General features: G+C 42.5%; 1 protein-coding gene across 1 annotated transcript in view; it reads left to right on the top strand.

Moving 5' to 3' along the window:
* Positions 1 to 238: 238 nt before the first annotated feature.
* Positions 239 to 27,649, top strand: part of WFS1 (wolframin ER transmembrane glycoprotein) — a 36,112-nt gene continuing 8,701 nt past the window's right edge. The window contains exons 1-3 of the mRNA XM_063457750.1: positions 239 to 390; positions 6,543 to 6,689; positions 9,805 to 9,887. Of these exons, the coding sequence (XP_063313820.1) occupies positions 6,548 to 6,689; positions 9,805 to 9,887 (225 nt within the window). The 5' untranslated portion in view covers positions 239 to 390; positions 6,543 to 6,547. The remainder of the gene's footprint in view (positions 391 to 6,542; positions 6,690 to 9,804; positions 9,888 to 27,649) is intronic.

The raw sequence follows: 27,649 nt of genomic DNA, 5'->3' as shown, positions 1-27,649 counted from the left end.
AATAACTGGCTATAAAACAGAGTGCAATACCAGTAATAGACATTGTAACATGCTGTACTACAGCTCACTGGATACATTGTTACACTGTGTTCCACAGCTCACAGCGCAAGGAAAAGCAATCGAACGCCGCTGACATCGGCCTATCACTGCAGCCGGTCTGTGCTCTCACAGTAGGCTGCAAGGCCTGAATGGAGAGGCATGTGTCAGGCTGTGGGCGGGGCTAGGCAGCTGGCAATTCCCAGGCATACAGAGACACAGGGAGCCCAAGCTGGCAGGGCTGGCTAACTTTACAGGGATCACCCCTAGACTGCCACTGCTGACTGATCCTGCAGGGAAGACACCCCCACTGCACTGGAGAAGGTGCCTTACTCAACTGAAGCTGGCTGCCTGGTAATGAGAACTTTACTGTGTTATGATTGCCTCTTGCAGGCCCCTCCTCACATGGGGGTGATATAAGCACAGGGCAGGTTATGACTTGGGATGAGGTTGTCTCCCTGCAGCATTTCTTAGATCATCTGTCAGGTTCAGGGAAAGGCCAGGGTGGGTATGTAGTATGTGAGCTGCACGGTTGGCATTTTACACTGTTATTTCCATTGGAATTCTGGCAAAACTGGTCTGCAGTGTCCCCTGCCAGTGGGACTGAAATCAGGGCTAGGCTCTTTTGCATCATTGTTTGTCTATCAGCCTGTGGGAGGTCACGAGTGTTCCTGTTCTGCAAAGCTTGCTGTTTTATTTTCGTGTTGACTAGAAGACTGGGGTAACGTAATAAAGGCAAATCCTAATGGGAAATATTACCCCCTGCTTCCTAAGAGGTTCTGCGTCATCTGTGGACTTTTTATTGCCACTCCCTGTTTTCAAATGTGGGGTTTCCAGCCTATATTAGAGCAGGTCTGTTCTAGAACACCTACCTTGACAGCAGTCCAGCTCTTATCACAGCCAGCAGTCTGCTCCTGGCCTTCCTGATTTGTTAAACATATCACCTATTATGGGCACTTGGATCTATTTGCTCCCTCTGTAAGCCAAATAAGCTGCCATCTATGCACTCCTTGCTAATGTGTGTATCCTGAGGTCTGACTGTGAATCTAGTTCTGGATACACCCATTTTAGTATCTAGTGATGTAAATGAAAGAGTTTGTTCCAGTGATTCCTGTTTTGGTTTACACATTATGTCTAGTGGACACCCATAGAAATGTTATCTGCACAGATATTTAGTGTGAGCTCGCTCACTCCTGTATACTTAGTACATTTTGTTAGAGGAGTGATTTTGGGAGCAGACTGTACTGACTCTGCAGTTTGGACAAGGCATTTTAATTTTTTTATAAAATATTATACCAGGAAAGATACATTGAGGTTTCTCTCGTTTTCAAATATGTCCTGGGTCCACAAAACATTGAATTGATACAATAGGGTGCAGTAAAATACACTACCTTGATGCTGGTAGGGTACATTCAGTATTGCAGCTGATTACACACTGCAGGAGAGCAAGAAGAGACTCCATGGGTAATGCCTCTTACTCCATGCACCATAACCATTTCAGTGATTGGAAGTGATCATGGTGCCTAATGTCTGCAAATATAGTGTTTCACTTTGAAATGTTGCACATATGGAGTTTAACACCTCTGTTTCCAGATATGTTACTCCACCTCTTGCAGCGTCATTGGGGCGTCGTTAGTCAGACTGGAACAAAAGTTCTGGCCTGGATAATGACATATTACTATCCACAGAATTGCATTCATTTGGTGAGAGTGGTCAGCTGACGCTGTCAGCCAGTGAATGGCCTATAGAGAAAGTATGAAGGTAAGGCTCCACCTACAACCCAAATGAATACCATGAAAAATAAAAAGTGACCAGCACAAACCTTTGTCCTGTTATTATTTATTTTAAATTTCCAAACAAAAAGGTAAAGTTTTGGCCCATATTGTTTAACAAAAGTCAGGTAGGCTGCAACTTTACTATTTTGTTTGGTACCTTACCTGGGGACAAACCATTGCAAGGTGTTTCACCATATTATTAGCTCAATGGTGCCAGGGTAATTCTGGCACCATAACCACTGCAGCGGCCTGTAGTGGTTATGCTGCTTGGAGGAGTATCCCTTTAAATTCTCCCTCCTTGATGCTGTCATTGTTTTCTTTTCCTAATTGTCAGGTTGCTGTCCCTATTGGACTTTTGGAAATGCACAATGGTATAAAATGGGGTCTATGGAAGATCCCCCTGGGCTTCATAATCTGTTCAAAAATGCAGTTGTAGACATCGATTGCGTATTGTGTGAGATTGTACCTGTTCCCATCACTGAAAACTAGTGGCAGGATGTGGACGTGGAAGCTCCATCCATTGCCACATTTTGCAAAGACTGCTACTAACATTTGATAGCATAGTCCCTATTTTGTTTCAGGTATGTAATTTGATTGATGTGGAATTTCAATGAAATGCTAACACAGTCAACCAGAGATTTTCGTTAGAAGCTTTGAATGGTTCCGACGTGATAGTGCTGCTTTAAAGGGACACTATAGGCACTTCATCTCATCAAAATGGATTTGGCTACAGTATCCCTTTTCCCTTAATGTGCAATGTAAAACTGCTACCAGGCGGCCACTAGAGGCATTTCCTGCAGTTTGAATCAATGCATCTCTATGAGGAACGTTCAGCGCCTCCGTGGAGAGGCTAAACATGCAGCACTGACCCAGGAAGCTCCTCTAGAGGCCATCTGAGTGACTGTCACAAGAGGTATTCCTAGACAGTAATGTAAACACTGCCTCTGAAAAGGCAGTGTCCACAATAAAACGCATGCAGGGACAGGCTATACACACCAGAGCAACTACACTAAAGTGGCACTGTCATGCCGAACTTGCCTTTCTTTTATCGATTCCTCTTCTCTCCCTCGGTCAGGATCTGTTCTTCATTTCTTCCTATCTGCTCTAGTCTAAATTGGTCTTTCAGCCAACTTCACTAATACGAAGTAAAAAATTACTTAGTATTAGTAAATCCTGCCCCTACTCACTATATCGCAAGTAGGGGCATGTCAAGTAAACAGTGAGCTGCCTGTGGCTGCTCACTGTAAAAAAAACTAAAAAAACAAACAAAAAAAACATAGTATTCCCCCCCTTCCAAGCCCCCACCCATGCCAGCTGCTCACTGTAAAAAAACAAAACCTAGTATTCCCCCCCCCCCCTCCTGAGCCCCTACCATGCAACGCGAGTGGGGGCTCTTAAATTGAACGTTGGTCCTATTTCCCACCCACCCCCATCCCTGAGCAACAGGTGGGGGGCCTTAAATTACAATGGGAGGGGGGGGCCTGATTGGTTTAAGCCAACCAATCAGAGTGATGTGACAGGTAAATGTAGATACTTGAAATCCAACCAATCAGAGTACTCTGTGTCATTTTACACAGCGTGGTTAAGTTCTTTGGAATTTTCCCATGCTGTGTAATTTGACTCATTGCAACACTCGAATTGGTTGCTTTCAATCAACCAATCACAGTGTTATGAGTCAAACATAACTCCTAAATGGCAGAGAAATGAGCAGTGAGACTTCAGAGGCATAATCTGTATAGTAAACATATTTAATTAAAAGTTATTTTGGTGCCTATAGTTTCCCTTTTAAGAGTTTTCAAAGGGTTACTTCTGAGCATTATTATCATCACAGCTCATTGTAGTGGTAATTATGGCAGGTGTACCTGGGGCCACTCCCTGGTAAATGGGCAAACCGTTTCTTACCTGGTGTTCACAATGCCAGCTAAATGGCATTCAGCTTCTGGTGGTTATTCATCGTCTGAGAGCATTCGCTGAGCACTATCAGACAATGAATGAGTGAACGGATATTAGCCAGCCTTGAACTCTCTTTCCGGATTTTCTAATGTTGTGTTGGAGATTGAGTCACATCTCCAGTACAACAATGGCCATCTAAGTGTGTTCAATATTTGCACAAAATTCCAGGGCAATAAAGTATAAGGGGATTGTACCTCCTGGGGCTCTATACTAATATGCTCAGCAATTTCAGATCAGCAAACATCTGTTTGCCTGAATAAGCAGCTTGGAGCTGATTGGAGTATCAGCATGGAGCCCCGGGAGGGCTATTCCTCTTGTTTTTTGTTTGGTTTTTTTGCCCCTTTTTTATGTTCACCATCTTTTAGATCATGTGCTTGATTTAGTTATATTTCCATTGCTATAAGTAAATTGAGCACGTTTCCTTTGTCATGTTCTGTTTTTTTAATTAATGTGAGTGCATTAATTACTTACAGCGAGGTAACGTTTTACCAAAAAAAAGCCTCCATGCTCAGTGACACACGGAACAAGAGGAAACTATTATTCCTCATCTGACTATCCAATGTCTGTAAGCCCTTTGCACACACTTGGCAATAATGGCAGCTTGTGTATAGGCTAAGTTGCTTCTTGGTCTGAAAATGCTGGGGCTTCAAAAGCAAGTTTCCCTTTTTTTTTTCTTTTTTTTTTTTCTTTTGCATATTTTATTATTGCATTATCTCAGCTTATCTCCAGCTTGAAGAGACGTAGGACAAGCTCCAATATCAGGTCCAGCATGAACTGCTATGTTCCTGATAGACTCTTGGAAAATGTAACTGTTCACAAAGCCAAAATGCTGATTGCGTCTAACAAAAGGCAAGGCTTACCCAACATTCTGCCATGTTTTTTGTTTGTTTTCTCTTCTCCTTGGTGACAGTTGATGATTTGCCTTTTTTTGATCTTCCCGGTCTTAACCCGTTCAGTACCCACGTGATTAGGACATCATAATTCTTTCTTTTTTTTTTTTTTTTAATTCTTTTTTTTTATTGTGCATAGTGTTACTTACATGCTTGTTCCGCCCCAAAAGCAGGTAACAAACCAGATAGGTTACAACGCATAAATAAATTTTTAGGACGATGGTATAACGTGCACTTTTTTTTGAAGGTTAGTAAACAGGCATTAACTGTTGTAAGAGTAAATTGTGTTATCGTTGGTACATAGCTTGTTAGTTAAATCATGGCAAGTCAAACTGCAGAAACATTCTGAAGGCGAACAATCTGGTAACTGAGTTATGCTGAGTCTCATGCTTATACTGGGGAAACAACCTGACCTTTCCTGAAATGCTATACTACAATTGCCTTCTGTTCCTCTGAGGGACCGAATATAGAGACTGATGGTTTAGCATCCTCTGCTCCTGCTCTGCTGTTTCCGAGTAGCTGGGAGTGAGTGTCAATCAGAGCAGGCATTAGGGTACAGTCCCTCCATGTTGTGCATTGGGTTGTTTGCTGGGATCTCTTGTGTTTCCGCTGTAGCTAGTTGGGCTTGCCTCTCTTGGTCCTCCGGGAGCTGGTGACCGCCATTGTAGAGGGTTTGGTGACGGCTGCTAGGGTATGCTGGTTTCTGTGTCGCCTCAGTGCAAGCTGGTTGGGAGTAAATTGTGGACGGCTGGGGTCACTGCCAGCTCCATCCCACCGCAAAGCTTGTTCTTCTAACCTTGGTCGTTAGTGAGGCTTGCTTGCAGAGTGCGCTTCTGGGGTTGCAGCTTTGGCATGGGGAGGAAGTGCTGGCTGTGATGGTCCTCGCCTGTCAGCTTGCTTGTTCCAGAGTCGTTTCGTGAGGGCTTGAGAGCCCTCAGGGACACCCGTATTAACAGCTCCGGTTTTGAGCACAGAGGGATCACCGTCTCGGTCGGTGTTGTTGCTGTACAGCCGTCGGCCATTTTGATAAGACCGCGTGGGAGACTCACTACTCAGGCTTTGGGCCACCCAGGTGAGATGCTTAGGTGGTAGCCTGCCTGGTGGGGACCGGGATGGACCCCCCCGGCCCACGGGGGGGGGGGGGGGGAAACGGAGCCAGGAAGGCACCAGCCAGATGGTAGTTCGCCGTAGTCGGGGTGGGGAGTGAGGCAGCGGCCGTCCGCCCCTCTCCCCTCTCGGGTAGGCCTCAATCCCCGAGCTCCAGAGTCTCTCACCAGGACCTAGAGCCACCCTGCAGCGGGCGCCCCAGCTACACTGGGACACTCCAGAGCTTCGTGCCACAGACCCCTGGGTCTTTATAAGCCGGGTAAGGTGGGTATTTTCCTTATTTCCCTCTGTTTGCTCGGGAGCCTGTGTGATATGCAGCCTGCTGGCATGGCCGCCCGGCCCCGCCCCCATCATAATTCTTTTATACTTTTCTGACCCTAACTGATTTTTCAAATACCTGGTAGAAATAGAAGAAGAGAAATCTAAATTGATTTTAAAGAGGATTTTCACAAGTTAGCTATTGGTTGGGCAATTTACAATTGTTCCCTTTTCCTCTGAGGCATAACCTGGCATATCATGGAAATGAGCCTTTGACAGTGTGTCTAAACCCTAATGCTGTATAAGGAATGCCTAGTGAATCTTGAGAATAGGGAAGTGCTGTGTAAGTGTGTCTATACCCGCCTCCATGACAGGAGTTCTTTGTAAGAATTTAGTTTTGTGATACCTTTTTTTGCATTGTTTTGTAGTGCTAACTAGCAGCTACTGGACTTGGTTTGTGTAATTTGGATCTAATGATCATGTGAACAAATGTAACCTTGTTTTTTTTTACCATCCCTTACAGATAAAATGGATTCCGACTCATCAGCCCCTCCCCAGGTTCTTGGGAGATCCCAGCTGAACGCTGCCACGGGCGCTGATGGCCGTGAAGATCCCCATAAACCTGTCCCCTCTGGCTCACAATCTTCTCCTGTCTTTTCACCTGTGCCAGGTAAGATTTTAAATTCATAGGGTAGTCTGAGGTCACTTGGATAAGTTTTATGTATTTTATTATTTATTTATTTATTACCTGCTTTTTTGTGAATGATTCATTCCTGCAAATAACAGTGGTGACACCAACAAGCGCAGACCAATATAACTCCTGTAAAATGTGTCCGTGGGCATTTGTGCGGGTTTTGCAAATATCCCAAGTTCCTGACTCCATTCCAATCTGGTTTCCATTCTTATCACTCAATATGTGTTGCCTGCTCACTTAATATGATCTCTGCAACTACATTCAGAGTCCCGTGGAACAAGGTGACTCTATCTTACCTTGTAAAATATGTAAGAAATAATTTCTTTAAATATTTTCTTTTTTACTAGGTAAATAGCATTTACCAAGGGCACTATTTAGGTAGTGTGTTCTTCCAAGCAGGCAAATGTATTTAGGTACACAATATATACCGGTATGCTTTTAAATACCAATATTATTTTTTATTATAACATTCGGCACATTTGTTAATTTGTGTTTATTCTTTCCATAAATATAATTTTATTTAAATGAATTAGTACACAAATATGTAATTCCGTGCTAATGTTTTTAAGTATTCAATGGAACACTTATAATTTTATATATATATATATATATATATATATATATATATATATATATATATATATATATATATAAAAAATGTTTGAAACCTTTTTATGTGTTTTATTTTGTAATGCGTACATATAAGTTATTTTTTGTTCAGTTTCCGGTTTGCACTTGCTCAGTGTGTGATAGTCCTGAAAGCCCTGATTGCCACATAAGTGGCGCTACTGGCACTCAAACCCATGCATCTCAAACCTGCACTGTGAGCTGGTTTCAGCTGTTTGTTGGTCAGGTATGTGGTGAATTTCAGTTCTTTAAAGGGATTGGTGACATCCTGAGATTTTTTTCAATATTTTATTTACTTCTCCCCTATAGTTAATTTAATGGACAATTAAATTCACCTAATGAAGTGGTTTTGGTGCGCAGTCACCGTCCCTTTGGGTGATTTGTTTACTTCCCTTTTTTTTGACATTGTAGAACACAGTTCTATGTGTTTTTAATTTCTAGAAGTGATGGTTTCTCTTTAAATCAATATTTCTTGTTTTATTGTAAGGTTATGTGATTAAGACTGTGGGTTTTATTTATTTATGTTATTTTATAGATTTAAAACTATAGTGACTGACCTCACACCCCTCAGACCTGAGAGTTATTGTGTTTACATGGTTGTGTATTCATTAATATTGGTGATCACGTCACGCTGATACAGAGTGTACCATCATGTGGATCGTGTACTGTGTGAGATATGGAAGATGTAACTACAGGAAATAAATTGAGTAACGGCATGTTACTGGAGATTCCACATGAAAAGTGTCAAGCCTAAAGGGGCGTCCTTGGTTAATTTAAATTGGTGAGCAAAAAATAAACTTGCCCTCTGTGTTCTCCCTCCATACAATAAACAACCAAGACATTAAATATAATTAGCTGCCTCTTATGCAAGAAGGTTGACTCTCCGATATTTGGTTTGTTCCCAGTGAATTGTGGGAGTTTATAACTACACGTTGTAGCTGCTACCAACCCTGGAACTGTAACAGCAATTCTTGTTGCACATGCTTCATAATGGCACATATTAGCTCATAATTTAGAGGGACGTTCTTTTAGTTGCCTGGTGATGTCCTTTTATAGTTACTTTGAGCTACCCACTCGGCCCGTGTCCTGGAATTCAAGGCATACATGTGCACTAGGACTTACTGTCCAAGATGATTGACGTTGGTCAGAATCGTACTTAAGCCTTCTTCTACTGCAATTAGGTTCTTTTCTATGATATCTGTACCTGCCTAGTAGCAATGACCTTGTCCTGTTTTTAATGGCTTGCTCTTTCAAGGTTTTGTTAAGTCTGGCCATTTTATGATACATCTTACCTTTTTTACCTATTGTCTACCTTTTGGTTTCTTTAATAGTAACCTTTGGCTTGAACTCCAGAAAAAGATCTGTACCTTACCGGCTGCAGTAGTTTTGCAGAACTGGTGCATATTGGATTTTTGTTTTCTCCTTTGCCTGTGAATTGTTCCTTGTCGGCTGCAAATCAACCAAATCGTCTTTAGTGCAATGTATAGAGGTCAGGATGTGATTACAAAAATAAATGAGAAGTGATCAGTTTATCAGCTATCAGCGCATACATCGTACCATAGTATACCTATGGGAGAGGTACTGTGGCTGGACTTGCAGGTGCTGTGACACTTCTGAGATTTTTGTGCCTGGAGTCATTTCAGATTAATTATTGCCCCTTATTTGTCTAAATAACATTGTTACATAAAAAAACCCAAAAAAACGGACACTTCCTGTATTTCATATAGGAGTTTATTTACTAAACAATGAAATTCAAAATGTAGGCAATCTATGCTGATTTGTAAAGTCTCTCACTCGGCTGCAGTCATTCCTTGGCTACTTTAACCTTTAAAGCGACTCTGTCACTGGCTGTGGTCCTTTATTTTTAACTTTTTAAATTAATTTGATATCCCTATAGCCCACTCCGTGTACCCTAACTGTCCCGGCAGCTTATTAAGTTTCCGCCAGGTCCCCTTGTTTTTTTCCCCCCTTTTTTTCTTCGGCACCGTCTGATCTCCATTCCAGTTAAAGCCATCTGCTAAAGTTTTGTAGTGAAGTTGGGTCTCTGCTTTCGTCTCCCCATCATCGGTTCTCGGAGATGCTTGTGTAGTCATGTGTTCATGTTCAGGGGATTTGGAGGACAAATGACCATTCTGGGGAAAATCTAACTTGACAAAGGAAGTGGCACTTGCCTTAAACTTTGTCAAACAGAGGAAAATATATAAGGCAAAAAAGTCCCTTCTTTGCTTTATGTATTTTAAGAAAATTAGAAAGAAAAAAAGACGAGATTGGAAGAAAAGAAGATTCGATTAAGGAAAAGTAAGTTTGACATGACAGAGAGCTGCTAAATTTAGAATTGAATTTTTAGCTCACTACAGATTGGTTCTTCGGGAATGAAACTCAATGCGTTACATATTCTACAAAATGTTCTTACAAAATGTTAGTTTTAGCCCAGTTATAAGCATATCATTTTATCATCTTTCAGATACCATTGATGAAGAAGAGGATGCCACTTTGCAGGAGTTGTTGGGAAAAGCCAAACCCGGCGATGCGAAGGCACAGACTGAGGTAATAATCTGTGCGCCTTAGGTCATCTGATGGAATTGTGTTTGAAAGGTCCAGCAGGTTTTTCTAGGTTAAATCTTCACATACATACACAGTGCATCGAGATTATATTGTTTTATTACCTGGATAGGATTTCCAAGACGGTATTAAGTACTAAAGCCAATGACTTGTAGTATGTTCAGCTATATTCTGCTAGAAATAATTCATTTCCGGTACCAAAACCTTGCTGAGGAGTCACAAAAGTACAAACCTGTACAGTTCCTGGTGTGTTTGTGGTCATTGGTCGCTTTGGATCCCAAGCCATGCTTTGTTTTCCAAAAGTTTAGAACAGCTCCACTGCGAAGTCTTCCTGCAAAAATGTTTGAACCATGATGCTTTTTTATGTTAAATTGCATATCCAACAGGGTAATTTGTGTTGGGCAAAGCATTTCTGAGAAACTATGCTTCCTCAATTCTCTCAAACTTTTCCCAAAGTCTGAAATGTGATATGTTGGTGATATAGAACGGTAAGTTTGCAGAATGGGATATGAATAATAAGACCGGTTTGGAAACTAAGCTAAAAAAAAAAAAAAATCTTGTAATTTCTCTACGATCGAAAACACTTTTCATAACCCAAAGGCACTTGGGTTTTCAACTTTAATTTATTATAACTTTATTATTATGGCCGAAACGTGTTAATTCATCTTAAGTCTACAATTACTTCACTATTTTCTTCTTTTTCTGATTATTACCCCTTACTAACAACTACCCCCTACTCACTGAGTGAGCTCATGTCCATCTGTACATAAGACATACATTATGTCCAAGTGGTAATTACAGTTAATTAACTAAACCTTTTTAGTGTATATATATATATATATATATATATATATATATATATATATATATATATATATATATATATATATATATATATATATATATATATATATATATATATAAATTTTTTTTTATTTTTTATTTTTATTTTTTTTATTTTTTTTTAAACTAGGTTGTTGCAGAGATTCGGGCCACAGTGTTATTTTAATCCTGCACATTAGTTGGGAAACATGTAAGGAAAAATAGAAGACAACTGTTTCAGGCTATTCTAGACGTCCACAGCAAATGTGAAGAATTTAGTTTATTGCATCGCAAAGAATTTATCATCAGGAATTCTCTGTCACACTGAGACCTTCGTTCTACTTTTACAGTGCTTCCAATAAGTTTTGTTTGTGTTTATATTTTCTAGTGTGCAGCAGCACCCAGTGTCCATCAATGATTGTTTTATGTTAATAAATAAAAGAACAATTATTAGAATAATACTCCAAAATGTTTAGTCCCGGATCCCATCTTAACAAGTTTAATGACATCCAGGTGGGTTGGAGTGTGTTGACCATCGTATAATGAGGCCAAACGCTGGAGATTGTTAAGAGAACTTTACCGGGGGTTGTTTGGATTGATCCAGATCTGGTAACAATGCTATGTTTATTAACCTGTCGATAGGATTTCCAGTGTAATCTTTATTTATAGTTTTGTAAATATGTTTTACGATGACTTTCACCACAAGCAATTTTTTTTTTTTTTTAGTAACTGATTTCCAGAGATTCAAATAAAGTTTTCCCCACAACAGCTCTCATCATGAGTCTAATCACACAGGGTTGTGGTTTTGTCAGATTCTCCCCCCCCTTTGGCCATTGTTGGCTGGACCACAACCTCCATTATCTTTGTGCTGCATTTGGCAAAGAATCGAGAGCGTTACACACCAAAAAACATCTGGCTGGCCAGAGCTTGCTGCCATTGTTGTATTGATTTGTTGCTTCCTTTCTGTGTTATTCTTACCCTCCAGAAAGTTCAAATTCAGCCTGTGTATAATTTAGCTGATTTTAGTCATCTGGTGCCGATGTGGGTCTGTGGCTGCTGTTCTTTGACTGTTGCAGAGAAAGCATTCTATATACTATGTGTGTGTTCGGAAGGGATGCACTAGGTACCTAGGTTTTGAGGATACTTTTTTTTTATGTTGCATTATCTGGCTTCTTGCTCATCCCCTCCAGCATATGATATCTAGCTATACCTGGGAAGTAAAGAGTAAAAAGTATCCGTGTCTTGTTTATGGGGTGGAAACCGTGCCCAGTTACATCTGCTTTTATACTGAATCATGTTTGTGGTTGCTGTCCAAGAGCCGCAGCTTGTACAAGGTTTCCATGCATAACCTATATAGATATTGGAAGCTATCTTTCTCTTTACTATTTAGAGTTAAAAGACAAAAACATTAACTCGAACACGTAGAGCCAGCAGTTCCCTGGTGATGACCCACTTTCCTGTGTGCCTATTACAGTCTTCTCATGTAGAAGCTAAGCAAGGTTGATATAGGATCACTCTCATTTGCTAAGAGCTCTCAGATGACTGTCAGCCAATGAGTGCAGCCTTGCATGTCTTGCTTAGCTCTGTAGAACCAACCAGATTTTATTGCAGATTGTGGGTCTTTATGCTGTAGTTGTTATGGTGCCATGTATGCCCTTGCACCCCCCATTGTGAGTAGGCTGTTATAGTTTTTAAAACTGTTTTGACATCTTACCTGGAGTCCACCGGCTGCTTCTCCATGCCTCCACTACATCCAACATACGGCCTGCGCAAAGCTTCCGTTAACTCTGTGAGTAAAGGTTTAAGTACAAAGCTAACTCATTGGCTGAGTGTGTCAGATGATCTTTCAGCCAATGAGTTTAGCCCTTGCGCTGCCAGACTTCGCACTGCCAGACTTCGCTCAGACAGAGATCTTCCAACTCTCGGTCATCGAGATGCATTGAATTGGTCAGCGCCTCCATGCAGAGCGTGGAGAAGCTCAGAACACCAGTGCTGCACTGATATAGGAAACCCCTCTAGTGGCTGTCTGAGAGACTGCACCTAACGGTGTTACAAGCCAGCAGTGTAAACCTTTACATTGAAATGTAAAACACAACATTTACATTTAAAAGCCTGCTAGAATAGGCTATTAAAAGCCTGCTAGAATAGGCTATGAACAACAGAACCACTACATTAAGCTGTAGTGGTTCTGGTGACCATAGTGTCCTTTAAAAAAAATTAATTTTTACTCCTGCTTGCCTTAATGCACTTGAACACTAAAAATGCATTTTGACCTTCATAACAGCATTTAAACGGTGGGAAATCGGGAATTGCATTTGATGAACAGATAATCAAGGTTATTTAATAAAGTGAGAATTCCCACTAAATATCTAATTGTAAGGTCAAATTAGCCGAATTGGAAACATTTTATAAGTCCGCTATGCTTTCCGTTCAGAGTTATTTACTTAAGTGAAAATTCACATTTTTTTCATCTTTTCCTTACTGTCCAGGAAACTTATTTCCTGTCTCCTAAATATTTTGCATACATGTTATTTTTAAAGCGAATTTGAATAAACAATTGCTGGAGCATATGAAATGGCTATAGGATAATCTAAACAAATCTGCTTGTCAATGTATATGCTTTCCTTTTTTTCAAAATAAATTCTGCAATCTCTGAGTAGCATTAACTAAAGTTTGTCATGCCAAATGTCATGGCATTAAAATAACTGTATAGAAAGCATTAACCCCTTAAGGACACATGACATGTGTGACATGTCATGATTCCCTTTCATTCCAGAAGTTTGGTCCTTAAGGGGTTAAAGGGACATACCATGCACAATAGGAACATATAATCCTATAGACTGTAAGCTACTTTGAGCAGGGTCGTCTTCAGCCTATTGTTCCTGTAAGTTTTTGTAAATGTCTAATTAATTGTTAAATCTCCCCCTTTGATAATATTGTAAAGCGCTATGGAATATGCTGACGCTATATAAATACCAATAATAATAACAACACAGGTCACATTGCTGTAGCTTATTTGTCCTTTTTGCCTGCGTGGCTTTTAATTACAGAGATATTATACAAATCCTCCCCCACTATATTACATATTAGAGTGAAGTGTTATCTGTGGCTAGTTTAACATAACACAATTTTATGATTAAACAAATCTGCATTTATAAAATATCAATCATTATTAAAAAGATGGGGCATATTTTGATCACATACGTGTAAGGATCACATGCATGTTTTTTGTTGCCAAAGGAATTATACTCCCTCAGCCACTCCTTTTAGTTTATTTGCTAATCCGGGAATTGTGGTCAAATGAAGAAACACATTTTGAAAGTTTTGAGCTAAAATAACAGTCGTGATTTATAGCCGAGTGGGAGAGTTTTTCCATATTAGATATTTTAACCTTATTTTTTCCGTTTTACTTTTATTTGCTGTTTAGTAGATAAAGGCCATGTTTTAGATATAGTTCTATTTAGGACGTTCTGTTGGATTTTAGAAAGAGCCCTTCAGCAGAATCCTTTCTATTCTTGGGGGCAAAAAAAGTGAAGAACTGTTTCGGGGATGTGTTTAAAAACAATTAATGAAACCTATTGCGAAAGAACACTATGTTATGCAATGAATACAAGCATTATTTAAAAACATCATGATACCGGAGAAACTGACGGAAGCCAAGCACAGAGAGATGGACACAGGTTTCTTCAGGAAGGAAGAGATTCTTTATTGGATCACCGATCGGGACTCAGAGGGACTAGCGTCACCAAAATACAGCAAGTTCTGAGCCCCGGACAATAGTGCAGGCTCCTTATATAGGCACATAACTCCTCCCATATTAAGCTCCACCCGCACATTCTCTTGACCAATCAATACAAATAAGAATTAACTTCCTGCTTGACCGCATGGCTTGTCCAGCACAATGGAGGAGGGGAATACTACATCCTGTATTCTTGCACATGCTCCGTACACTACTGATCGTATCTTGCCTCGTGCAACCAACTGATCGATACGTCAGCATATGCACGTACACATGCCACGTGGTAATCTCGGCCTACTAAATTTATTTTTACCGAGATTCCACCACATTCCCCCCTTTGATGCCTCTTGATATTTCACAATTACTCGAGGCATCACTTAACCTTGGTTTGCATACACCGCAAGTTACCTTGAACCAGACCAGACTTATCTTATGATGTGAATCTTTTAACACTCATCTTCCTGCATTGGTTCTCCCTGATCTAGAGCCTTATACTTATAAATCGCCATTATCTGTGCAGCAGCCTTCCTCTCTGCTATATTTTCTATTAGACTTTGCACAGACCTAACTACTAAGGGTATAAGACACGGCAGGAGTAGACACAACATTAAAATCAGTAGGACTCCACCTACCACTGCGTTAAGCCCTCCAAACCACTCATACCAGCTACCAAACCAACTACTTGGATTATACCCTTTCCATACCTGAGTAGGCACATGCGCTAGTTTAACCATATGGCTAGTAAGCTCAGCTATTGCTTGCCCTTCGTCATCTATTTGAAGACAGCAATTGCTCAGGTTAAACTTCCCACATACACCTCCCTCTACTGCCAAAAGGTAATCCAAGGCTAATCTATTTTGGTAGACTGCTGTCCTCATCCTGGTGTTATGCTTCGCTAGAAGATTGAGCGCTTGTGATGTCTCGTTAGTAATAATCTCAACCACCGCCTGTAATCTTATAATACGGTTGAGCATATAAATAGGGGTTCTATAACCAAAGGTACCATCCTCAGCCCACGTGGCTGGCCCATAATAATCTATAATACGCTGGGGAGGCCATTCATTATCTTCCCAGGCGCCTATCTCTATGGGTCCCCTTTTCTTCCTATGATTCACATCATACACTTTAACACCTAAAGTCTCACCTGTTTCAATCGGTAACAAGAAGAAGGATGGTTTGAGCATACCCAACACACATGCCCCTTCCCAGTCCTGTGGCAACTCCGAATAGGCTTTCTTACCACAGATCCAGTACAAATTTGCTGGGGCTCTCCAGGTAGATGTGATGGATAGGTCAAACCACACATCCTTTAAATTGGCGTATCTAGCAAACGGGTTAGATGGTTCTGAGACATTTGAAGCCGACCACCAAGTTGTATTCTTTGTATCATCATCATCATAAGCTTTTTGCCCTAGACAAGTTAATTCTCCTACAGAAGTGTTATACATTATTCCTTTCCTTGCTATGCAAACATAACCTATGATGGAGGTCTTTAATCTCCACTCAGATTTACCTCTAACACTCATATGATAATCGGCTTGTGTAGATATTAGTTGGTCAACTGCCTCAGAACCGGACATTACCTCCTTTGCTTCCCAAGGCCATTGGTCTCCCATGTTAGTACCTCCACACACATAGCAGTTGGTAACATTAAGACTACCGGCAATACTTTCGGCTAAATCAATAAACAGGTTTTTAGCATTATGGGGGATCTTATTATCTATACTCATCTCTTCATAAAAGGAATGGTATACTTGATGAGTTTGGGAGGATACCGTATCAGTCTCTATCCCTATAAACAATACTGTCCCAGGATCTAAACCCGTCCCGTATATTTGAAACCCAAATAAATTGCCATATTTGTCTAAGAACTTATCGGGGTTATTTATAAGTATATGGATGGGATTACATTCCATAGACCTACAATATGGGCTGGTAGGCAACTTAGTCACTATCATGTCTTTGTCTACTGTCTGTCCCCAAGTCGCCCACCCCACACAAGACCAATATGGGCAAAAGTTATAGTCTTTATTTGGGCATCTAGGACTCACATATTTATTTTTACTACTGGGACAAATATATTTATCATTAGACCCATACGTCCTCTCCCATCTAAGATCCCCACATACATTCCACGGCTTTCTACCACTTGATATCGCCTTACACGCATCAAATAGCAGAACACCCGAAGAATGTACGGATTCTAACACCGTCTTATTAATTAGGGTTCCCTGAGGATCTCCATTCCTGAGAGTCAACCAAATTGTACGAGGTTGATACTCCGGACTGAAGCACTTAGGTTCTCCTACTCCTAAATGGCACACACTATAATCTATATTTAGGTATCTACATCTCGATACATCTCCTTTACACTCGTATTGTGAATGCCAAATTAGGGTTTGGGAAATATGGTTACCTGTTCTCGTAGTCTTAATGCATACCTCACAGCTAGGAGTGTCGGTACCTCTACCTTCCTGAATATAAAAACACACATAAATAAACACTATCATCAACACATCTTTTGCCGTCATCCTCAGTCTTCGTCCGTGCGAAGGCACCTCAGCTTCCAGGATGTAAGGGCTGCAGGGAATGGAGTTCTGCTCGTCTTCACAGGAGTCCCTTCGAGACTTTCCCTGGCTTATATACTATACGTCGGTGGGCGGACAGGCTTTATTATGGCCTTCTCACTCACGCACCAAATCCCAAAAATAATAAAATTTGTAATCCACAATAGTTCCTCGTTACTCCGACTGAGTAGTGCGTTTTAACCGGATCTTGCAGGGATTCTCTGGATCTGCTGTAACTTGCCAAGAATCGACTGCTGCTGGTTTAACCCTGGAGTGATGTATCCACGGAGTCACTTCGGCTACTTTTATCGCTGTAGGGGTAGACAAAAGAACAACATAAGGACCTCTCCACTTGGGCCCTAACGGTACATTATTCCACTCTTTAATCCACACTTGATCTCCTGGATGATAACTATGAACAGGGGGATAAATATTCACAGGTAATCTATCTTGTACCCATTTCTGTACCTCCTCCATAGTCTTACCCAACTCTACAACCTGCTGCCGGGTAATTCCTTCTCCCAACTGACTCAAATCCCCCCTTAAGTTACCAAGTACGGGAGGTGGTCGCCCATACATGATTTCAAAAGGAGAGAGGCCCATCCTTCTGGTAGGGGTACTGCGGATTCGCAATAGAGCTATGGGTAAGAGAACGTTCCACTTAAGTTGGGTTTCCTGACACATTTTAGCCAACTGGTTCTTAATAGTTCTATTCATTCTCTCTACCTTACCAGAGCTCTGGGGTCTATATGCAGTATGAAGCCTCCACTTTATACCAAGCATATGAGTCAGTTGTTGTAGGCACTGATGAACAAAAGCTGGACCATTGTCCGATCCTATAGAACAGGGTAGTCCATATCGGGGTATTATTTCTCGTAGCAGGAATCTCACAACTTCTCCTGCTTTCTCTGTACGAGTAGGACATGCTTCTACCCAGCCTGAATAGGTGCACACAATTACCAGCAGGTAACGATGTCCACCCGATTTAGGCATCACTGTAAAGTCAATTTGTAAATCGGACATGGGGAGTCCCCCCATAAACTGGACTCCTGGTGGCTTTACTGGTCCTTGTCTTGCATTATTTTTAGCACACGTTACACATCTTCGTACAATGGCCTGAGTCAAGTTGGGCAATCTTGGTATGTAGAAATGTTTTCTGAGAGATTCTTCAGTACTGTCTCTCCCAGAATGTGTCCCGTTATGATAATTTTGGACAATTTCTACCGCTAGTGATGCTGGTATGACTATTCTTCCATCTTCTAGCTGATACCACTTGTTCTCCAAATACTTTCCTGGTTCAGTCTTTAACCACTCCTCTTCTTGAGCTGTATAAACTGGAGTCCATTGGGACAGTGGAGTTGGTATAAGAGCAGCTATATGCCCCACATACTCCTGTCTTCCTGATTCAGCAGCACGCTTGGCTGCACTATCTGCCATCCGATTTCCCTTGGTTACATCACCATCTCCTCTCAGATGCGCTCGACAATGTATGATACCGACTTCTTTCGGCTCCCACACTGCTTCCAATAGTTGTAGGATTTCAGCTGCGTATTTGATTTCTTTTCCTTCTGAATTCAGTAGTCCTCTTTCTTTATACAAAGCTCCGTGGGCATGAGTGGTTAAAAACGCATATTTGGAGTCCGTGTAGATGTTCACTCTTAAACCTTCAGCCAATTGTAACGCTCGTGTCAGTGCTATCAATTCTGCCTTTTGTGCTGATGTTCCTTTCGCCAGTGGCCGAGCTTCTATCACCTTGTCTATTGTTGTCACTGCATATCCTGCATAGCGGATCCCTTCTTTCACATAACTACTGCCGTCGGTATAATATTGAACATCGGGGTTCTGGATGGGAAAATCACGAAGATCTGGTCTACTTGAGAATACTTCATCCATTACTTCCAAACAATCATGTTGACTTTCAGTAGGTTGTGGCAAAAGGGTAGCTGGATTTAAGGTGTTTACAGTCTCTAAATGCACTCTGGGGTTTTCACACAACATTGCTTGATACTTGGTCATACGGCTGTTACTAAACCAATGATTTCCTTTGTAATCCAACAACGTCTGTACTGCATGTGGGACTCGTACATAAAGTTCTTGACCCAGAGTGAGTTTATCGGCTTCAGCTACTAGCAGGGCGGCTGCAGCTACGGCTCTTAGACAAGGTGGAAGTCCGCTGGCCACTGCATCCAATTGCTTAGACATGTAGGCGACAGGTCTTTGCCATGATCCCAAGTACTGTGTCAATACTCCCACAGCCATTCTTCTTTGCTCATGTACATACAGGTAGAATGGTCGTGTGTGATCAGGTAGACCTAATGCTGGGGCACTCATCAAAGCCTTCTTCACATCTTCAAATGCCGTTTGTTGTTCTTGAGTCCATAAGAAGGGGTCGTGCTCTGTACCTTTTGATAGCTGCATACAGAGGTTTTGCCAGTATCGCGTAGCTGGGAATCCATATCCTACAGAAGCCTGCTGCCCCCAAGAATTCTCGCACTTGTCTTCTATTCTTGGGTATTGGTATTTGGCAGACAGCTTCTTTTCTCTCTGGCCCCATAATTCTTTGACCTTCAGAGATATGGAATCCCAGATATTTGACAGTTGGCAAACACAACTGAGCCTTCTTTCTAGACACCTTGTATCCTGCCTTCCAGAGAATGTGTAGTAGATCGTGCGTTGCTTGCTGACAGATTTCTTTTGTAACTGCTGCTATCAACAAGTCATCTACATATTGTAACAATACACACTCTCCTGGGATTGACTCGAAATCCAGTAGATCTTGACTTAGGGCTGAACCAAATAGGGTAGGTGAATTTTTAAACCCTTGGGGCAGTCTTGTCCAAGTCATTTGGCGTTTTGAGCCCGTTACAGCGTTCTCCCATTGGAAAGCGAAAATACATTGACTTTCTGCGGCAATTCGGAGGCAAAAGAAGGCATCTTTGAGGTCTAAGACTGTAAAGTAGGTAGCCCCGCCCGGAATTAAAGCAAGCAGGTTATATGGATTGGGTACAACTGGATGTATACTAACAACCGCATCATTGACTGCTCTCAAGTCCTGCACAGGTCGATACTCATCTGTACCGGGCTTTTGAACAGGCAGCAATGGGGTGTTCCAGGGGGAAGTACAGAATTTTAGGATACCATACCGTATGAACTTATCCAGATAGGATTGGATGTTCTTCTTAGCCTTCTGCGGGATGTGATATTGTCTTAGGCTCACTGGATAAACCCCAAGTTTTAGTTCAATTTTTATAGGTGGAATATTGCGGGCCAGTCCTGGTGGGTTGTTCTCTGCCCAAACTCCTGGTATGTTAAATAATGTCTCATCACTCCTAGGGTTTTGGCTAGTCAACGCTGTATAAAGTCGCCACTCTTCTTCCTTTGGTACGGATAAAGTCATAATACCTGAAGGTCCATTAAACTTTAAGGATGTTGTTCCATTTGGTAGGAACGTAATCTGCGCTTGTAATTTTGATAGCATATCACGTCCCAGCAATTGGACTGGACATTCAGGCATATAAAGGAATTGATGTTTTACTACGTGGCCTCCCAATGTACAGAGTCGACTTTTAAGAACCGTTTTTTCAGCACTTCTTCCAGTTGCTCCTATCACAGTAATAGTCCTTCCAGATGGAGGAGCAACTAGATTAGTCACCACTGAATGTTCAGCACCAGTGTCGATCATGAACGCACTCCTTTTTCCCCCTATTGATACATCGACCATAGGCTCCGCTCGACCAAGGGGGATGGAGCCCGGTCGGTATCAATAGTCCTCCATGACCGTGTCAGCCAATCCTACAAAGTCCCTACCTTCTCTATCGCGGGACCTTTGCGCTGCTGGAATATACCTGTCTTCCCTAACACTTCCTCAGTTCCCATTACTCCCTCTATTACCATTACTCCCTCCGGGGCCTCCTCTACCTCTCGCTCTGCCTCTAAAGTTTCCGTAACCTGTCCTAGGTCTGTCTCTCTCACACTGTTCTCTTCGAGGACACTCATTTCTCCAATGCCCTTCTTCCCTACAGTATGCGCACTGATTTCTACTTAGAGGTTCCTCATTCCATCTACTATCGCCTCTATCTGGGCCCCGTCTATCTACGCCTGCGATCGCTACCGCTAGCATATCAGCCTTTTTACGCATCTTGCGCTCTTCCTCTTTCTTACTCTCTGTTTCCCTATTCATATAAACCTTATTCGCTACCTCCATTAGTTGGGTGATTGACATACCTGCAAACCCTTCTAACTTTTGTAGCTTGCGCTTAATATCTCCGTAAGCTTGGCTGACAAAGGCGGAGTTCACCATTCGGGAATTGTCTGCGTCTTCCGGATTAAAGGGGGTATACAAGCGGTATGCCTCCAATAATCGGTCATAAAAGACACTGGGCGCTTCATCACTTTTCTGAATCACCTCAACTGTCTTCGACATGTTAATAGCTTTCTTTCCTCCGGCTTTCATGCCAGCAATTATAGCGTCTCTATAGGCTCTGAGTTGAACCATATCAGCACCATTTACATTCCAATCGGGATCGGTGTTGGGATAATGTGTTGCGGCCCATGCTGATGGATTGGCTTGGTTTAAAGTACGGGCTTTATCCTCTAGTGCTTTAATGGCCGCTTGGTTAATCCTTGTCCTTTCCTCATTGTTGAATAAAGTCATTAATAACTGCTGGCAATCAGCCCATGTCGGGTTATGTGTCTGTACTATTGAGGTGAACAGATCAGTCATAGCTTGTGGTTTCTCAGTATACGAGGAATTGTGGGTCTTCCAATTTAAGAGATCGGTTGTCGTGAATGGGACATATACAAAGACTGGGTCAGCATGTGCCATTTGGCCTGCGGCATCGATATAGGCTGACCCAGGATTCAGACGAAGAGGCATCTGATAGTGTTTTAATTGTTGGGCACCGGTCAACTGTCGGGTCTGTATGGGGCTACGTGGAGGGGCGTCTGTCATAGGTTCCAGTCGGGGAGAAATAGGGTATGGGGATGTGGGAGCTTGGTTTTGGGAAAAGGTTGTAAATAAAACACTTCGAGCCGAGCTAGATGAAGCTTGACCGGAAGTCTGAAGTGGCGCCAAATCAGGATATTCATTTTTAATGGGGGTTGGTTCTGATTCCGGAAGGGGAGATTTAGTACGAGGGGGGGTGGATCCTGTACTGGAGGAGGAAGCGGAAGTGGATGGGGGTAATGAGGGGAGGGTTGCAGGACTTCCTGCATTTGCGTCACTTCTTCTTAACGGAAAGTAAGGGGGCGGCAAAGGGATCTCGGACTCAGGGGGCGTGTCCAAAATGGGCCTAACACCAGTCCTAGTGGACGAACAAGTCCTAGCTACCATGAGGCGACACTGCTCCTCGTGGCATGTCTGGAGCCATTTTGGCGAGTCATTTACGGCCTGTCTCCAACAATCAATATAAGGAAACTGGCCGTAAAGTTCAGGCCTACCCGATACAGCCACGTGTAAGCGCTGTACCAGAGTTGGATCCAAACTGCCACGTGGCGGCCATGCCGCAACCAAAGTAGGCCACTCCCTAGTACACAAAGTGACCAAACGTACAGGAGACATTTTAACCCCAAAATCACAAGTTTTGAATCCCTTTTTAAAATTCTTCACCATACAACCTAAGGGATCCGGGATCGTTGACTGCGACGCACCCATACTTAACAATGGAACGTCGTCGACAACGAATACTATACACGCGTACTATTCAACAGTCACACCCGTTTCCTCTGGCAACAGCACCACGTGGTACGGTTACCAAGTGAAACGTACACAATAACAATAAACACTCAGGGAATTCCCGTACACACACAGCTGTTACACCAGTCACTATATAATCAATATTATGCCCTTTGGCGAAACTATACAGTCACCCACGCTATAATTCTCTATATATGAATTACCCGTCTATAACACACCCCAGTAACATCGTCTTTTACAAATAGCGGTTACAGTACGGTTAGCATAGGTCAAAGCACAAGTTAAGGTCACAATACAATTATTAGTGGTTATGGTGTTAAACATGCAATGGACAACAATGATTAGTACTTATATACAGTGTCAGTAAATATGCAGGGTTATGGTACCGTGCACTATGATACAGCAACACACTATTAACACTCTCGCTAGACGGCTGAGCTCGCGCTATCTAACAAGATATACACTTTACTAAACAATCTTTATCACATTTACAATTCCCAACTAAACTATTGGCCAGTACCTTGAATGGACTACCTAAAAACAATCTACATACGTTTTGGTTAGCCACACTGCCCAATCACCATATATAGCGAGCTAGAGGACCGAATTTACACAGACGCCTCTTAGTCGCACTATCAAAAGTCTAGTGGGTTCCAAATTTACACGCCTTCCCACTTAGCCCAGATAGGATGAGAGCTAGCGAACCGAATTTACACAGACGCCGCTTAGTCTCCCGGTCCCTCCGACCTAGCGAACAAAATATACACCCTAGAACGCTAGTCTAGACAAGACACCGGTGTCCGGCTAGGGCTATTTACACCAGAGCCCCGCCTGACTAACAAATCAAACGGTCTGACTAAAGAGCGTTCGATCGAGCGGTGCGCCTTCGCTCCTTCCCTCCGACAGAGGGGGCAGATACACAGATTCAAACCCCTTTGGGCCTACCGCACAATCGGTATACCCCTAGTGGGTCCTGCCGTCTAAAACAGCAGTTGTCTTACCTCCTCGTTCCTGAACCTGAGTTCACACTCATCGACGGGGACACCCCAGCACTTCTCACGTAGAGGCCGATGATCTCCTGGACAACAGACCAGTGGCGCCGAGACGAAGGGAGGTCCACGCAGAAGTTCAGGGGTGCAGCCGTAGAGAACGGGGGCAAAGATAGACCGTCTCACGCCTCTGCCTCTCAGCTACCGTTGAACGATGAGCTTCCCGGCCAATGCACCAAATGATACCGGAGAAACTGACGGAAGCCAAGCACAGAGAGATGGACACAGGTTTCTTCAGGAAGGAAGAGATTCTTTATTGGATCACCGATCGGGACTCAGAGGGACTAGCGTCACCAAAATACAGCAAGTTCTGAGCCCCGGACAATAGTGCAGGCTCCTTATATAGGCACATAACTCCTCCCATATTAAGCTCCACCCGCACATTCTCTTGACCAATCAATACAAATAAGAATTAACTTCCTGCTTGACCGCATGGCTTGTCCAGCACAATGGAGGAGGGGAATACTACATCCTGTATTCTTGCACATGCTCCGTACACTACTGATCGTATCTTGCCTCGTGCAACCAACTGATCGATACGTCAGCATATGCACGTACACATGCCACGTGGTAATCTCGGCCTACTAAATTTATTTTTACCGAGATTCCACCACAATCACTGATAAGTCTGATATACTTGGCGTTTCATGTAAACGTTTGGTGTATATTAATGATCCTGCACCCTTGTGACGCTGAACAGTAGGGCTGCTTACTGTGCAACACTGAGCCAGGTAGCCCCTCTAGTGGCCATCTGTTTAGTTTCAAAGATTATACATGGCATTCTTTTGATATACTATATATGAATAGCACATCAGTACATATGAATAAAATATTAGAAATTTTAAAAAAATATATATATTTTTTCTTGATTTGTTAAAGACTCCTACATCTTGAATTTTAATTTTAATTTTTTTTTTTTTTAATTCTTTATTTTTCAATGCATTGTTAGAGGTACATACATGTATGGGTATGCCACAAAAGCATATGCATGAAATATAACCATAGTCCAAACATTCTGTGGTTTGAGATAAAACAAACAATGCACATTTTGGGTTTAACGGGCTGGTTAGTTATAGCGAGTTGGCCGCCTTTACCAGAGGTGGGCGCGGAGACTATGGAGAATGGTGCATTGTTTCAGCACCTAGGCGGTGGTGTGTCACTGGTACAGGATTTAGGCTTGTAAGCCACCTGTCTCTTTGAGTGGCGTTTGGTGCTTGAGAAGTCACATTACCGCTTGCCCATCGGCACTGTGCGTTTGCTTTTGAGGCGTGTATGCCCCCTGTTTCAGTGCCGCGGTGTGTCAAGTAGATTAGTTTAGGCAGTGGTGTAAGGGCTGGGTGTCGTGAAGTCGTCTATGTGGGGATGGAGTGTGATGTGGAGCGTGAGCGTTCATGTACATACAGGGCTTAGCCTGATATGGCTGCTTAGTGTGGCTATGTTACTTCTATAAGCTAGGCTGGTGGTGTTGGGAGCGGTGCTCCATCATTTACTATGCCCTTTAACCCCAGGGCAATGGGGGGGGGGGGGGTTGTGATCGGAGCGTGGGATAGCCGCCACTTTGAGTGTGAGTTTGTTAACCTGTTCCAACAGTATCAGGTACGTGTTAAGTGGCATAAGATGTTGAGTAACTTGGCATATTAAATAAAACACAATTATTGTAGCTTGTTGGTGCTGAGGGTTTCTTCCCTCCCCGGGCTCAGAGGTGGGGGACTCCTCGGTAGTTCCTGAGTGTGAGTTGGATAGTCCCTGTATTGGCAGTCCCTGTGAAGTGAGGCCCACTGTTGCCAGAAAGGCTGGGCCGTCCGTCGGGTCCGCAGCCTTGTATGTCCTCCCGTATTTGGTAACCAGCAGCGTTCTGGGGGGGTCGACTATCGGTAATCAGTCCTGCATTTTGGAGGGGTATGGTGATGTGTCACATTTCTTTTCGCCACATTAGGGTGGCTCGTGGTAAGATTCTCCATCCTCTGTTTGTCGGGTTCTGGCCGTGGCTGTCTGTGGTGTTTGCAGCATCTGGCTTATGTCCCGCTGCGTCTTGGGGGTGTATGTCGTCGATTTGTGAGATTTGCGCCCCATCTCCTCTTCTGCGGGTGAGTCCGAGATCGGGTCTGTCAGGCCCAAGTCGCTCCACACCTGGGAAGCACAGTCCGCATCAAGTGGATGGCCTCCCACGCGGTAGGCCCTGGAGCTGCGGGTTTTTTGGTCGCGGCTTGAAAGAAAGGCATCGGCTGATGCAGTGTGATGCCCTCTGTCGCTTTCTAGTCCGCCCGCGGGTGATTTTGGCTCGGTTTGCCCCATTATTTGGTATATTGCGTCCCGGTTTGTTGGAGCTGAGGGATATGGTGACTGCTCCTGTTCGCTCACAGGCTCCGCCCCTTGAATTTTAATATTATTTTTTTTGCTTTATAGGACAAATATTTCGTCTTTACAGCTAAACCTTTGCAAAAATTGGTTTGCTGATAATATACAATTAATAGCAGTCATTAAATCCAACAACATTACGCAAAAGAGTATCTTTATAGAAATTAAACTCCAGCTGTATTTAAATAAGAGTGTTTTGATTTTTCATCTAAGAATTTTAGACCTCCCAAAGTACAAAAACTGATTTCAGGGAGGAGGCTTCACCAGCAACTGGTGACTCCGTACCCTGTATTATAGCATTCGCAAGAGTATTAAAGTAACTGCAATGTTACGTTTTTATTTTGGAGGTAAATCATTTTGAAATTTGAAATAAGAATCTTTTAAAGATTCTACAGTTCTGGACACAGCAATTCTATTCTATTCTGGTTTAACTGAGATGGTCTCACTCAACATAAGGAAAACCAATCTAGAATGAACGGATCGTATTACAGATTTAAATTTTTTGCAACCTGGTTGGCGGCCCTTCGTTACATGTGAGAATTGCATTAAGTGAACCTCTTCATTTACTTGTTAAATTAGAAGTGTTTTGACCTTCTCAGTTTCATGTGTCATTAGTTGCTGCTTCTACATGTGCGAAGCGTCACGATAACTGTTGTGTGCTAAAAATATTTTCCATCATGTGTGCGGAAGGTCTTGTAAATGAATACATTCAAAGTAGACTTTTATTCCAGCTGCTACATGTGCAGTATGTTTTATGACGATCACATATTTCCTACAAAGTAGCATTGATGCTTTGTTGTTTGAAATGTCTATGTATATCTTTATGTATGTATGTATGTATATATGATGTTTTTTTTGTTTTTGTCCTGAAAAAGTATATGTAGTGCATGCTCTAAAGAGTATGAGTTTGTATATTCTTAGGAGTTACTCTCCTAAACAGTACCTGCCACCAATTTAGGTGACTCTGCTGAATTTGCAAACTCACTGCTGGGACTCTGGTGGCGGGGGGGGGGGGGGGGGGAGGGGTTGCGAACTGGCGAAACGCGTCACGTGCTAGGAACGCAGAATATCTTTCTATCTGCATTGACGAGACCGGCCACGTCTGGGTATTTTGTACGGTTTACATACTTTATATAGAACTGTTACATTCCCCTGGGCTGATGAGCGGACTCTATTGCACTAGGAGTTTCTTCTACCTTTTTGTCCCCTTTTAGATACCAGAGTTGTGACTGTACAAGTTTGCAAGTATATGTATAGGTCGCACTGTTGGTTGTATGTTTCATTATATCACTAACTATTGCTTGTTAATACACCGAGAAATACACCCAGGTTTGTGAATTGTGCAATATCACTTTAAGAAGTTTTAAATATATCCACACAGAGTGTTTTTTAATACTGCGCACCAGTACTTTCATGTGTGGATTTCATGATCTTCCTGCTCCTCTTTGCTCCCTCACACTGTTTAGTGATGCAGGGCCGGAATAACGTCACATTCCGGCTCCCGACATCAGCAGGAA

Source organism: Pelobates fuscus, chromosome 6 (genome assembly GCF_036172605.1).
Source record: "Pelobates fuscus isolate aPelFus1 chromosome 6, aPelFus1.pri, whole genome shotgun sequence".
NCBI lineage: Eukaryota > Metazoa > Chordata > Amphibia > Anura > Pelobatidae > Pelobates > Pelobates fuscus.
This window is presented reverse-complemented; position numbering and strand designations above follow the sequence as displayed.